The following is a 15,698-nucleotide window of genomic DNA, read 5'->3' as shown; positions in this document are numbered from 1 at the left end:
TGGGAACTGTCATTCTGAAGGATATTTAAAACCATCATACATCATTATGAGTGCTTAGTTGAAACTCTGATTTCTGATTACAACACATTTGGTCACTGTTAGTCAAGATAAAATGGTATATTTTCTAAAATGATGTTGAATTGTCTAAGTTTACTAACAAGAAATTCAGACAATATAGATTTTGAAACTTTCCTTCCTTTATCTTTTCTTCCCCTCTTCCAAGTGAATATTGGTATTTATATTAAAATAGGCCACTTCTTGGTACTCTGAAGAAATTGATTCAATAATCTTTCAAATTACAAAGTATCATTTTACAGCATACAATATGCATCATAATGTAGTACATATTTTAAATTTTTAAGGATGTTGAACGCTAATGTTCTGAAAGGAGACTTTTACAACTTACTGCTATAAATATTGATACTTAGTCATGGGAGAAAATGATATTAAAATAGTTCCAAGAATAAAATCATACATAGGGCAGTTGTTTCTAATATTAATAAGTCCATGAACTCATTTGTACCTGACCTATAAGCTTGAAGAAAACCTAACCACCTAACAGTTAAGATCTATAGCCCTAATATTTCATTTAGGTGTAGAAATAGATTTCCTTTCCTGAATAAACTAATATGGGCTATTTCAAAGGGGGTGGGGGTGAAAATAAACTTTTAAGGCCAGTGCTGACCTAAGAAGCAAGTGTTTCCCATTTAAAATACCCGAAGGAATTTTAAATTCTTTGACTAGCTATCAGGACGACTGGATTTCCTTTGACAGAATAGAGAAGCAGAGCCCCTGGAAGAGATCTGCGGTTAAATAGTGCTGCCTCTGGTGTAGAGGGGAGATGCTAAGATTTCTCACATGACTTTTATCTCCCTACAAGAGCAGGAAACCTGAAGACTGGAGCCGTCTGCAAATTACTGTGACGCCAATTCCACCATCCCGGACAGAAACACAATGCGCGGGCGTGGGCCCTTTTTTCCAGTCCTTCCTGCCAATGTTCACCAATGTGTTCTGGGATCCAGGTCCAGAAATTCCCTGAGCAAGGAAAGCGATACACTTCATCCTAGTAGCAACTTAACTTTTTCTCCTGCTCTAAACAGGGCATTTGACTTTCTGGTCTGTGTTCCCAGTGTTCAGGCGCCAGCTGTGTTCCTGACCCCAGAATAAATCAGACTGCACCGGGCCTGGCTAAGCTATGGACACATTTCCTGTCGCGGCCCAGGGGAAGCTGTTGGCCTCAAGGACTCTGGTGGGGATTCTGGCAGTTGGGGCACGGGGGCGGAGGAGAAGAGAGGGGAGGGGTCACCCGGTGGGGGGAGCCAGCTGTCTAGGGCGGTGACCGGGCTCCAGAGCCTCTCTGCGCTCTGGGGCAGGGCAGATCTAAATTGGGAGCAGCTGTGGACAGAGGGTCTTCACGATGAGGCCGGCTCTCGCCTTGTGTCTCCTCTGTCAGGCGTTCTGGCCCAGGCCTGGTGGTGGCGAGCACCCTACCGCCGACCGCGCGGGTTGCTCAGCCTCTGGGGCTTGCTACAGTCTACACCACGCTACCATCAAGCGGCTGGCGGCCGAGGAGGCCTGCAACCTGCGCGGCGGGTCTCTCAGCACAGTGCATGGTGGTGCTGAGCTGCGTGCAGTGCTCGCGCTCCTAAGGGCAGGCCCCGGGCCTGGAGGAGGCTCCAAAGACCTTCTGTTCTGGGTCGCCTTGGAGCGCCGACGTTCCAACTGCACCCTGGAGAACGAGCCATTGCGGAGTTTTTCCTGGTTGTCCCCCGACTCCGGAGAGTCCGAAAATGACACGCTGCCGTGGGTGGAGGAGCCACAACTCTCTTGTACTGTGCGGAGTTGCGCGGGACTCCAGGCCACCGGTGGGGTGGAGCCCGCGGGCTGGAAGGAGATGCGTTGCCACTCGCGCGCCAACGGCTACCTGTGCAAGTACAAGTTTGAGAGTTTGTGCCCTGCGCCGCGCCCCGGGGCTGCGTCTAACTTGAGCTATCGTGCTCCCTTCCAGATGTACAGCTCCTCTTTGGACTTCAGTCCTCCTGGGACCAAGGTGAGTGCACGCTGCCCGGGGGAGCTCTCCATCTCAGGCACCTGCGTCGAGGAAGAGAATGGCGCTCATTGGGAAGGGCTCCCCACTGGGGCGGTGCTCTGTCCCTGCCCTGGGAGGTATCTCCGTGCCGGCAGATGCTCAGAGCTCCCTAACTGCCTAGATGACTTGGGAAACTTTGCCTGTGAATGTGCTGCAGGCTTCCAGTTGGGGAAAGACGGACGCTCTTGTGTGACAAAGTGGGAAGGACAGCCTACCTCTGGGGGAACCACGGGGCTCACCAGGCTCCAGCTGTTCACTGAAGCCAGCCCAGTGCCAAAGAGACCGTCGTCACCCCCAGTCCGTGAGAAGCCAGGAGAGATACCCCATGTCAGTGGAAAAGACAGTTCTGCAACATCTGTTTCTGAGATTCTTCAATGGGGAACACAGAGCACCATATCGACCCTTCAAATGTCCCCTGGAATCAAGTCAAAGGCCACCATCACCCCATCAGGAAGCGTGACCTCCACGTTTAATTCCACATCTTCCTCTCTCATTCCCCATACTTTGGACTCCTCATCCACCGTGGTCTTCATACTCGTGAGCATAGCAGTGGTAGTATTGGTGATCTTGACTATGACAGTGCTGGGGCTTTTCAAACTCTGCTTTCACAAGAGCCCTCAGTCCTCATCAAGGAAAGGGCCTTTGGCCCCGGGGGGCAAGGAGACTGATGCTGAGACCGCTACTTTGCGTTCCAGTTCTGCACATTGCACAGACAATGGGGTGAAGGTCGGGAACTCTGGTGTGCTGGACAGAGCAGAGGGCGCCTCGCTGGCAGGGTCCTCCCTTGGCTCTAGCAACACGTAGGGAAACAAGTCATGGACACTCCTTGTGAAATCCTTTCGCAATTTCAAGGAAAAGGGAAAAGAGGAACTTACTTGTGAGATGGCAAATTCTACAGAAATTCCCCTTCAAATTTCCTCTATGCCACCAAGGAACTCATCTGAACAGACACCCATTCCCGGAAAGTGGATGAGGTGGAAGTGTCTTAGTGTGGTACTGGTGGGCAGGGTGGTACGGGGTGGAGGGGAGGACAGTATTTTCTTATGTTCTGGAGAATTTAGAGAAGTAACAGAACATTTCAAGACACTGGAAGCAAATAGAAAACAATACATTTTTAAAGGTTATTTTTTATCAAAATAGGAAGGAAATCTGTCTATATTGTTCAGCTGGGAACATTACTGATTTGAAATTCCCAGTCAAAAATAAATAAATAAATAAAAGATTGTTGATAACCCAGACTCAAATATGTTTGTCTTCCACAAGAAGTAACTATTTAGGAATAATTTAGGAGCATGTTGGGAATTGTAACAAAATTTGGGGTCTGCTGGGAATAGCCACAAGGTACCTATTCCTTTTAGATTGATGGGAAAGTCCTTAAGCCCTGTGATAGAACAGATCTTTCAGAGCTGGTCACTTTTCCCTTTGTTCTTTTATCCTTTGATTTCAAAGTCACTGCTACTTGTATGCTCTGCTATAAATCCACAGTGGAGTGTTTCCAGAGTTTCTGGCTCTGGAAGCAAATTATAGTTGACCACCAATTCAAGTGTTTTCTGTGTGCCCTTGCCCAAGGAAACAAATGATTTGTGTTTTCCCTTTTCAATGTTTGTGCTCTCCAGTGTAATGACCTCTGCAACCAAATCACCTTATCCTAAATATTAGGATGCTGATCCTCACTTCCAATTATGGTGATGTTAATTCTCAATTAAAACGTTAATGCTAAGTATTGATTTGAAATCTTCTGGGTGCATTAAAGCAAAAGTAAACTGGGTTTCTTTCAAAGTTGGTAGATGCTTGTGCACTTTTTAATTCATGGATAAACTTGATTGTCAATTCATTTCCTTTTCTTCTGAATAAGCATGTGCAGTCACAATACATGTTCATCTTGGAATGATTACAATTTAACAAGAATCTCCCTTGACAAAGGCATGGTAAACAGCTTTTCACAGAATTAAGAGTAGAAGGAAGAAATGATAAATAAAAAAAAATCTGTCAATAAGTTATGATTTGGTATTATTAGGGAGTAATCAAAATGAAGCATTTCTGTGACAAAAATTAAGACATAATAAAAATTACTATGTAGATGTATCAAGATTTCTGATTCTAGTTTTAAAGTGCTAAGAATTTAAAAGTGCAAAAGGGTTAGCTCATGGAGAGAGCTAGAGAAACAAGTTCAGTAATGAGGAAAAACAAAAATAGGAAAAAGCTTATGCTATATTTTCACAGAATTATTTTGATATACTTGAGTGTATAATATATACAAAGGAGGATGGACCAAAATTAGTAAATTACCAAAAATAAAATAATCTACTAGAAAATTAAAAAAGCTCAATGTATAAGCCCATTATTCTAAATATAAGTCTCTATATTTGGTATTTTAACATTAAAGGAATAAAGTAATAGATAATTTGCTTCGTATGCTAAATATGTTTCTAAGTAATTACAGTTAAGTAAAATCATAAGTGAAATAGAATTAGCAACATTTGAAGGAACTTTAAAAGTTATCATTTCTTAAGTGAAACTAAAAATTAGATCAATAATGGCTTGCCAAATGTTCCCCAACTCATCAGAGTATGTCTCAGCTCACCTCTGTTTTAGTGTTATAGTTTTCCTCTTTACTACATGAACTCTCAGTAGAGAAGGTAACTATTGAATAGAGCATATAGTGATTGAAAAAATACCTTCATCTGTAACTTAACTGACCTATAACACACCCACACACACACACACACCCACACACATGCACACACTATCTTAAAGCTGTATGCTTTTGTATTATTATTTCATGCAACAGAGAATGTGTCATTATTTTATAAGGCAACATATGGTATTATGGGTTTTGGGCTCTAAATATTCTTTGTGAAGAATAAATGGGTATCAGTATTATTTGGTTATTGTTCCTTATTATTCCTCTTATTAGTATATCAAAAAAACTATTTGTTTTCTTCTTTGATTTCTTGACAGATAATTGCAGACCAAGTGGCACTGAATATCCTTTTATTTCTGGCTCTGAAGTCTTCCCTTAAAATGTTGATTCTGTGGTAGAATACAGCCAGCCAAATATGGTCTCTTGAGCCTATTTGAAGTTAGGGTCAGTGTTCAGCCTCTATATTACTTCTCTACTATCACTTTTTTATTATTTATCAGTATCTTTGAGGTTCCTGCCTTTCTTGCTCAAAAACTTCTACTCCCACACTCATCATTTAGCTTCCTGTCCACTCATTTCCTTACAATGAAGACTTGGAACCTAATTGATGACCTATCTCTCTATCCTAAAACCTGTCATCATCTTACACAATTTAAATCATCTTGCAGGACTCCTCCCATGATAATGAATTTCAGTTCCTTGACTTCATCATTTCCAGTAACTCACAGTTAATTTTTGCCATGTGCTTGAACTGCCTCACAAATTTGGATGGTTGTGAAACTGCTCCACATCTGAAATCACGACACATATGTGCAAACGTGTTGAAACGTGTATTTAATGAATGTTTGCCACTGATTAGAGGTAAACCATTATTGTTTGAACTTTGATATTCTTTCTTTCTTACAGTAATAAGCTTACAGGGAATAGTAGCCCGGCATGATATTATGTTTTTTCCTTTTATTTCTTTTTGAAATAATTTTGTATTTACAGAAGCTAAAAGTACCATAAAAATAACTCTTTTTTTTCCTGAATCATTTAAGAGTAAATTGCCAAACCCATGACTCATAGCCCCTAAATATTTTAATATTTACTTCTAGGTGATCTAGTTTGTTGGCATATAATTATTCATAGTATTCATAGCTAGTGATATTCTCTCTTCCATTTTGGATTTTGCTTTTTTCCTTTTTTTTTTCTTTTTGATGGGGAGGCATTAGTAGTCAATCTAACTAAAAGTCCATTCATTCTGTTGATCTTTTTGAAAAATCAATCTTGGGTTCATTGATTTCCCTTATATTTCTACTCTATATTTCAAATATTTTTATTACTTTGTTTCTTATCCTTGTTTTGGATTTACTTTGTCCTTCTTTTACTAATTTCTTGAGAGTAGAAATTTGGGTTATTGATTTGAGATCTTTCTGTTCCAATATATGAATTTTCAGTATATCTCTCTGGGCACTTACTTCTTCAGTGACATTCAACAAGTTTGATCACATCATGTTATCATTTTTCATTCATCTCAAAGTATTTTTTAAATTTCCCTTGTGTTTTTTTCCCCTTCAATACACTGGTTATTTAGGATGATGTTGCTTAATTTTCACATATTTACAAATTTCCCTAAATTCCTGCTGTATTATTTTAATATAATTCCATCATGAGTTAGAAAACATAGTTTATACGGTTCCAATCCTTTTACATTTATTGAGTCTTGTTTTCTGGTCTTCCGCTAACTTGTGTATTATGAAAAATATATAAGTGATCAAGAAGAATTTTGTGTTCTGATATTGTTTGGTAGAGTGTTTTACAGAAATCTATTAGGACTAGTTTATTTATAGTGTTTTTAAAGTATTTTATTTTATTTTGATCTTCTGCTTAGCTGTCCCATTATCTAAGTGAAATCTCTAACTATTATTGTTCTCTATTTCTCCTTTCAGTTCTGCCAGGTCTGATGCCATGTATTTTGGGATCTCTTATTAGTTGTGTGTGTGTGTGTGTGTGTGTGTGTGTGTGTATATATATATATATATATATATATATATATATATATATATATATTACATATCTTGGTGGATGAGATCTTTAATCATTATAATATTTTCATCTTTATCTTTAGTGACCAGTTTTTGTTTATATTTTTGTTTTAAGGTCTGTTTTATTTGATATTATCTGGCTATCTTTTTTTTTTTTATTTTAAGCATTGAAGAATATCCAAGGATTTGCACATGCTAAGCAAGTGATCTTCCACTGAACTATATCTCAGTAGGGATATAGGCAGGTTTTAGGATAGAGAGAAAGGTCATCAATTAAGTTCCAACTCTTCATTGTAAGGAAATGAATGGACAGTAAGCTAAATGATGAGTGTGAGAGTAGAAGTTTTAAGGTCTGTTTTATTTGATATTATCTGGCTATCTTTTTTTTTTAAGTATTGAAGAATATCGAGGGCTTTGAACATGCTAAGCAAGTGATCTTCCACTGAACTATATCCCAGTATTTTCAAAAATGATTATATTTTGAGAAAGATTCTTATTAATTTGCTCAGGCTGTCTTTGAACTTGCATTCCATTTGCCTTGGCCTCCTGAGTACCTGCTGGGATTACATATCCAACTGCTTTATAGTTTTTGCTTGGTATATCTTCTTATATGTTTTAGTTTTTAACCATTTGTGCCTTTTAATCTGAAGTGTGCCTCTTTATATATTTGAACCATTTAAAAAATCCATTTTGTAATCTCTGCCTTATGATTTGAGTGTTTCATAAATTTGCATTTATTGCTCTACTGTTAAGACAAGATTCATATCTATTTTCTATTTACTTTCTATGTCTTATCCATCTTGTTCTTCTATTCCTCCATTACTGTCTTCTTTTGTATTAAATAAATATTTTATAGTGTGCTAGTTTAGTTCTCTTGTTTCTTTTCCTTTTGTAAACAAACATTTAAGTAGTTGCACTGGGAATAAAATTTAATATCTTAGCTGGGCGTAGTCTGTAATCCTAGTGGCTCGAGAGGCTGAGGCAGAAGGATCTCAAGTTCAAAGCTAGCCTCAGCAAAAGTGAGGTGCTAAGCAATTCAGTGAGACTCGACTCTGTTTCTAAATAAAATACAAAATAGGACTGAGGATGTGGCTCAGTGGCCAAGTGCCTCTGAGTTCAATCCCCAGTATCCCCCCAAAAAAATTAAACATCTTAACTTAAAAACTATGAGGATTAATACCAGTTTAACTTCAATAATACACAAAATTTTTACTCATATGTAATAATTTAGAATATTTTATATATTATATCAAATATATATGATATATTTATTATATGTTCTACACATTAAATATTATATGGTTTATATATTATATAAAATAGATATTATATATTTTATATATTAAATATTATCAATTATTATATATAATTTTTGCTCATATAATCTTCTTCGTTGTGTTATTATAGGCAATGAAATTATGTATTTATACAACATAATGTCATTATCATAGTTTTGGGGTTGTTGTATTATGCAAATATCAGGTAAGAGAAGAAATGGTGTTGCAAGCAAAAAAAATTCATAATGTCTTTTATATTCATTTGTACCTTAACCAATACTCTATATTTCTTTGTGCACATTTGTTACTGGCTAGTGTCCTTTCATATCACTCCAAAGGACATGTGTTAATATTTCTGTAGGTCATATCTACTAGTGATAAATTCAATTCTTTAAATGTCTTAAATTTTTAAAATATCTTAACTTTTAAATGTCTTAATTTCTTTTTTAATTTAGAAGTGTAGAATTAGAACTTCTGCTTCATAATCTTTTCCTCTTTACACTTTTCCTATGTCATCTCACTGCATCATAGTTCCTAATAAATGCCAGGTATTCATTTTACTGAGGATTCTTTCTCTGTTACTGTTTTAAACTTTTTCCTATGATTGCTTTCTTGTTTCTCTGCAAGGATCATATGGTTATGTCAAAATCTGGCTGTTTTAAATGATGCATAGCATCTATGTAAATCTGTTTCTTGATAGCTACATGTAGTGTATTGTTCCTGCTGTTTGTTCAATTACTTTCTTTGATTGATTCTAAAATATCCATATTTTCCATCAATCCCTGAATTACTTCCTAACTATGTTCAAGTAGCTTAGTGATAAGCTTACCACTAAATAGAAACTTCTCTTAATTATTAGACCAATAACTTCCCCATCCTTTATGGAGGGACTCTAGGTGTACATTGGAGCAGGACTTCAATACTCAGGAGATTTACAATCCTGTCCTGGACTTCACTTCATAATTTTGAAGGGCCTTAATCCCACCCAGAGTTGAGAAATTTGGGCCTTCTTAGATCTTCCCTGGGCATTTCAAAGTTTTTCATGTGCCTTATGAGAGTCCCAGGAATATGTTGAGACTTTCCAAAGCCCCTTATAGACATCTCTTTCTTCAGATCTTTAGTTTTGTCCAGCCTCTTGTTTGCTACAAATGTTTTCCTATGGCTGCTGTAACAAACTGGCAGGAGCTGTTGTTTTAATTCTGTTTAAAATAATCAAACTTATTCTCTCACAATTCTAAGAGGTAGAAATCAGTAACCAAGCTATCAGCACAGCCATGCTCCCTTGCAAGTCTCTTAAGAAATAATCATTGTTTCCTGATAGCATCTGGTGGGCAAAGGCAATCATTGGTGTTCCTCAGCTTGCAGCTGTATTACTCTGATTTCTTCCTGTGTTGTCACTTTACTTCTATGCATGTACCTGTGTCCAAATTTCTCTCTTTTTATAAAGACGTCCTTCCCAATTCAGTATATGTTATTTTTTAACTTGATTATGTCTGTAAAGGCCTATTTCCAAATAAGGTCACAATCAGATACTGAGGGCTAGAATTTAAACATCTGTTTTAGGGTAGCAATTCAACGCACATGTACACTATTATATTTTTCTCCTTAGGCTTCCCTAATCCATTCTTACATCTCAAGCTATTGTGCTGAGTTTCTCTTTCTTTTGGTCAGCTACTATGTTAATCAATTGCCACTTATTATTTTGAACAAACACCTTGAGAATAGAGTTTTTCCCACTGAGTAAACTGTGAGGCATATCAAACAATGATCCCTGTGAATGGGGATCTTAGAGATAGGTCAGAAGGTGATAATTCTCGATGGATGGGACTCTTTGAAAGCTCTAAACTATTCTGCCCCTTCCACTGACTGACAGGCCAGTGGTTTCCCCAGCTACTTTATTTGCAAAGCTGCTGATTTTAAGGCTTTCTGCAGTCCTGGAGAGTGGAGATTAAGAATAGAGCATATTAAAATGTCACAGAGCTCACTCTTCTTACCAAGATTCAGCTATTTTTAATAAACACTTCTCAGGCTATGGTGAGCCATTGGTTAACTTCAAGACTTCTCAAAAAATATCATTTTGGCATCCAACTCCCTGGTTCCACATTGTTTTTAAGGAGAAGCAAATTTTCAGAAAAACATTTTACCTCCTGAAAGTTTCACCCATGTGTTGCTTTTAGGTGTCATATCTCTTTAGTGTTCTTTAATCTGGATGAGTTTCCTCGTCTTTTATGAAATCAACAGTTTTAAAGACTATATGCTAGCTATTTCTGTAGAAAGTTCCTAAAGAAGTGTTTGTTTCTTCATTCACGTTATGCATCTTTGACTGGAATATTATAGAAGTGGTACTTTGTTTCCCTGCTTCTTAGAAGTTGACGTGTGACTTCAAATTTTACATTATTTATGTTAACTTCCATCACTGAATTAAGGTAGTGTCTATCAGATTTCACTGTAAATTCTTTCTTTGTAATTATTTTGTAGGGAGACAATTTTTGACTACACAAATTTCCTGCTCCTCATGAAACTTTCAATATTTTTGCTTATTTTTATCATTATATTCATATATTTCTACTTTATTCAATAAACTACTATAATATTTATGTTAATGTTCAGTTTCCTCAGATTTGGGCAGGGTGATCCTCTTCAGGTTCTCTCCTGTGTCCTAACAGGTCCCGAATATTCTTTGAGTACTCTTTTCTAAAACAAAAAGAAAGACTTATTTTGTACCTTCCCTGCTCAAGTTTAAGAAGCTCTAGTTAATTTCAGAAGAAAATGGTCATCAGAAAATATGATTTGGGCACTAGGTATATTCATTATTTCTAGATTATTGTTCCCAAGAGTATCCTTAGAAAGTGGATTTCAGGATGTATGTATGTGTTCATGTATGCATGTATGTATGTGGATGCATAAATATACATATGTACATACCTATTTATATATGCATATGTGTGTGTGTGTGTGTACACACACACATTCACTTACATCTATATTTACTTATATACTTAGCTGTCTATACATACTGAAAACCATACTATTACTAATATCTCTAACTCAAATCTAACACCACAGGGTTCAGATTTCCTTTCCCACGTGGTCTCTTTTCTCTCTGTTTGGCTGCCTGCTCTTGAAGATATCATCTTCCTACCACTTGAGCTCTGATCCCACATTATAGTCTGTGGTCTCTAGTATCGCCTACATAAAAGACCTCTGCTTACCAAAACTTATCCTTGTGCCATCTATATATATTCATCTACTTAAAAAACAACAAACAAACAAACAAACAAACAGTCTCTTGTTAAACTCTGTTTACTACAACCTTCTTCCTTCTTTTCATCTGCTAAATCCTCATTCATCTTTCAGGACCACAAAGAACATCATTTTTACCTGAAGGAGTCTCCAAAGACTCAACTCCAGGATAGGACCTAATGGTCTCACATTTGCATGGGATCACCTCAGTGCCCAGCACACAAATCTTGTTGTCATTTTTTAATGGATGTTTTATCATCCTACTTCTTAACTTTTATCTCAGATTTCTAATATTTATTTAAAAAGATTAAATCCATGTCCTTTTCCACCTTAAATGTAATGGAAAATACAACATGTCTTACTATAGGTTAATGGTTTGTTTTTTGTCATAGCAACTGGAAGAAGTTTTTTAAAATTAATGATCCTAGTATCTATCTACTGACAAAAAAAATCTCATCAATATTAAGTTAAAAATAAAATCTTGTTTTGGGTGGATATTTGTCAAAATGTAACTGATTAGATGAAATAGCTCCACTTACTTGTGAACTTCTTTTAGTTGCCTAGAGGTATATTTAGCAACTAATTCACATTAGAGGACATGATGTGAGGTTGTACTGCTCAGTTCATATTTTATAGGAACATTACTGATATTTCTTCCCAGCCAAACTGAGTGTTTATTAATTCATAACAAGAAATTATCAGACCAGAAGTATAAAATGTCTTTGAGTGTGCTGATATATAGCATACATAACTATTCTTAATTCATATATATGCAATATATTGATAAGTTATAGATATTAGAAAATTCATAGAATAAAGATAAAAATAACTAAAATATTTTGTTTCATTTCAGCACAATATTTTTTTCACTATAATACTATTTTATTCACTATGATTAAAAATAGTTCAATATCTTTTTTAGCAGCTTTACTGAGGCTAATTTGAGATAAATGAACTATGCAACTGTGAAGTCACTATTTGACATTTTTTACTTATTTATAAACATGTGAAACCATCGTTATAATCAAGAGGATAGATGTATGGTGCTTAGAAGCATCCTCATTAGTAAAAAAAATAAATAAGCAAAAAACAAAGTCTTTCTTCCAGCTTCACCACTCCCATATCATTAAGCAACCACTGGTATGTTTTGTACCATTATTAGCATTTTCTGGAATTTTATGTAAATCAAATCATACAGTATGTATTCATTTTCTGTCTAGCTTCTTCCACTCAGCATAATGAATTTGAGATTTACTTATGCTTTATGTCCATTCCTTTTATTGGACATATGATTTATATAAATGTTGGTAAGAATGTTCACCTCTGTATTTATGAGGGATGCTATTTTATAATTCTCCTTTCTTACAATGCCTTTGATTGGTTTTGATATAAAAGTAGTATTGGCCTCCTAAAATGAGAAGTAAATATTCCCTTCTTTTCAGTTTCTGGAAGATCTTGCATAAAATTGACGTTATTATAACTTTGTATGATGTGATAATTCACCAGTGAAACCATCAGGGCCTAAAGTTTTCTTTGATCTACATATCCAATTTCTTAAAAAAAAAAAAAAAGCCTGAATTCTTACTCAGGTTATCTATTTCTTTTTGACAGAGTTTTGGTAGTGTGTTTTACTCAAGTCCATTTCAATCAGGTTGTTGAATTTACAGACATGAAGTTGTTCATAATATTCCTTCATTGTCCCTTTTAAAATCTGTAGGCTCTGTAGCAAAATCACTTTTTTTTTCTTTCTTGATATTGGTAATGTGTGTTTTCTTTCTGATCAGTAGGGCTAGGGATTTATGAAGATTATTTATCTCCAAGAAGTAGCTTTGGGTTTCAATGGTCTTCTCTTTTGTTTTTCAGTGTTCTAGTTCATTGATTTATGTTTGATGTTTTCTTCTGCTATATACTTCATCTGCTACCCCTTTTCTACTTTCTGGTGGAAGAAGCTGTGGTCTTTGATTTTAGATCTTCCCTCTTTTCTAATACAAACATTTGATGCTACTAATTTCCAAGTACTAGCTTAATTGCAACTACATATTTTACATGTTGCACTTACATTTTTATTCAGAATACTTTCTCTTTTAACCCATGGGTTATTTAAAAGTATATTAGTTAATTTTGAAGTACTTGAGGATTTTCAAGATGTCGTCAATTATTAAGGTTATCTAGGTTAATTACTAATTTAATTCTCTTGTGGTCCGGGAATATACACTGTATGACTTGAATTCTTGTACAGTTATTGAAACTTGCTTTAGATTCCCAGAATATAATCTGTCTTCTAAATGTTCTGTGTATACCTGAAAAGGTTTATTTTATGGGGTTGGCTATGTTTTACAAATGTTGACTAGGTTGAGTTGGTGGATAGTATGCTTCAAGTTTTGTATTTTCTTGTTGAGAGAGGGATGTTGACCAGAAGTGTAAACTATTTAGTCTATTTCTTCTTGTATTTCTGTAGTTTTTTTCTACTTATTTTGAAGCTCTGTTATTAAGCTTATAAACAATCAAGACACTGTTCTCTTAAGATTAGATTCTTTATTATTTTGAGATAACTTTTTGTCCTTGGTAACATACCTGGTTCTAAAAGTACTGGTTTATCTTTTTATAAGTGTCAGCATAGTAAGTCTTTTTTCATCCTTTAACTATTTGTGTCTCTTTATTTAAAGTAGATTTTTGAAGGCAGTTGTAGTCGAGTTTGGCTTTTTTATCTACTCTTACTCTCTAATGTTTAATTGAGGCATAAATACCACTCCTGGCATTGCATATAATCTGAGCACTTTTATTTCTCATCCTTTTTGGGTGTTTTTTCCCCAAGTTCAAATAGTTTCCTCGAGCCCGTGAACTAATCAACCAGCAACTGAATAGTCATAGGATTTATGTTATTTGTTTCACATCCCTTAGGGATTACTGTTCCTCATTTCCTTATATCCAATATCTTATTGATTCGTATATTTTATCCAGTTTTTTATTTGTTTCCAGAAGGAAGATATATCAGGTCCATTATTTCAACTTGGTAAACAATGGGAGTTTGTTTCATTATATTTAAAATAACAATACAAATTAATAAGAAAACTTACTAATAATAGTGAGCAATTATGTTGTACAAGGGACTCGTTTGGGGACCTTATATGCTGTAACTTAGTTTATTCTCTCAATAACTCTGAGGCAAGTACCACAACAATCCCTCTTTTACCACTAGACATTTTCATAATCATTTGACAAATAGTATCCTAAAAAACTAGTATATAAATATAAAAACTATATTATTATGCTGGTGAACACCAAAACAGATGAAAATAAATTTTAAAACATGTGACCTGTGTTTTACAAAGTTCTAATTAAAAGAGTTTGGAGTTTTATATTATACTTTAAACATTTCTTCTTAAGATAGGCAACAATTTTAATTACCGAAACACACTAAGAATTATTCTTAAGATAGGCAACAATTTTAATTACCTAAAATACACTAATAATTATTCCTAAGAAAACCAAAAGTCTCTGTGTTTGTTCAAGTATCTTATAGCTAATAATTTAATTCTGAAATAAACCTTTATCTGTATAATAGTTTAAAAGATTGTATTAGCCATTTTCCTAGCAAAAATGAAATAAAATAACAGAGAAATAGCAGAAATAACACATTTCTTAGAACTCTATTTTTTTTCTTCTTCTTCACTCTTTTTCCTTGCTTTTGCTGGGTGGTAGAGAGAATATTAAAACACATAATAACACCAACTGTTATTTACCTGAAAACTTTTAGTATCTTCCTGCTAATCTGTGAATAGGATTCTGAAGTCAATTTTTTTTTATATGTTACTAGAGCTATTAGTAAGGATTTGAGTCCCTGAAGGGACCACTCTGTCTTCTGAAAATCGAAAACATGTTTACAGATTTGCTTTTCAAACTCTAATATCCAGAATTGTGCCTGGTCCACAGTAGTTGCCCATTAATTATTTCATTATTGACTTATGATAAATGAATATATAAAGCAACTCTTAGAACTTAATAATTTAAATATTAAATATATCAGGAGTTGCAAGTCTAGTTTAGGTTTCCTTATGTAGTTTATTAAAGTCTTACAAGAAACTCTATTTTCTATTAATCCCTTTTCATTTATTAGAGAAATAACCTTTTTGAATTATATATAAGAAGTGATCGTGTTTTATTTGCTGACAATGGATATTACAGAAACATATGTTACTAGGAGTTACTTGGATTGTTACATAGTCCTGCCCTGTATACCACCCTATAAAATCCTAGATATTGGCATGGAGTACTTTCCAAAAGTGAAAGTTTTAAAAACTATTAAAAAATGTTGGAAGAACCATCATCTACCTTTGCCAGTTGGTATAGACATTATGACTTTTCATCCCTAAATTTATTAGAAAGCATTTCTTGGTAATAGTGTTATTATTCTACAG

The 15,698-nt window shown here is 35.3% G+C and overlaps 1 protein-coding gene across 1 annotated transcript; it reads left to right on the top strand.

Annotated features, from left to right (window-relative positions):
- The first annotated feature begins 1,335 nt into the window (after nucleotides 1–1,335).
- On the top strand, nucleotides 1,336–3,321 carry Clec14a (C-type lectin domain containing 14A). Its single transcript, XM_027929754.2, has one exon. The coding sequence runs from the start codon at nucleotides 1,418–1,420 to the stop codon at nucleotides 2,891–2,893; it is 1,476 nt and encodes a 491-aa protein (XP_027785555.1). The 5' UTR covers nucleotides 1,336–1,417; the 3' UTR covers nucleotides 2,894–3,321.
- The last annotated feature ends 12,377 nt before the right edge of the window (nucleotides 3,322–15,698 follow it).

The sequence above is a fragment of the Marmota flaviventris genome, chromosome 2, assembly GCF_047511675.1.
Source record: "Marmota flaviventris isolate mMarFla1 chromosome 2, mMarFla1.hap1, whole genome shotgun sequence".
NCBI lineage: Eukaryota > Metazoa > Chordata > Mammalia > Rodentia > Sciuridae > Marmota > Marmota flaviventris.
The sequence above is the reverse complement of the archived record's forward strand: the minus strand, read 5'-3'. Positions and strand labels throughout refer to the sequence as shown.

Excerpts from the sequence above, each read along its gene's own strand:
- Clec14a (XM_027929754.2), top strand. The coding sequence starts at position 1,418 with ATGAGGCCGGCTCTCGCCTTGTGTCTCCTCTGTCAGGCGTTCTGGCCC.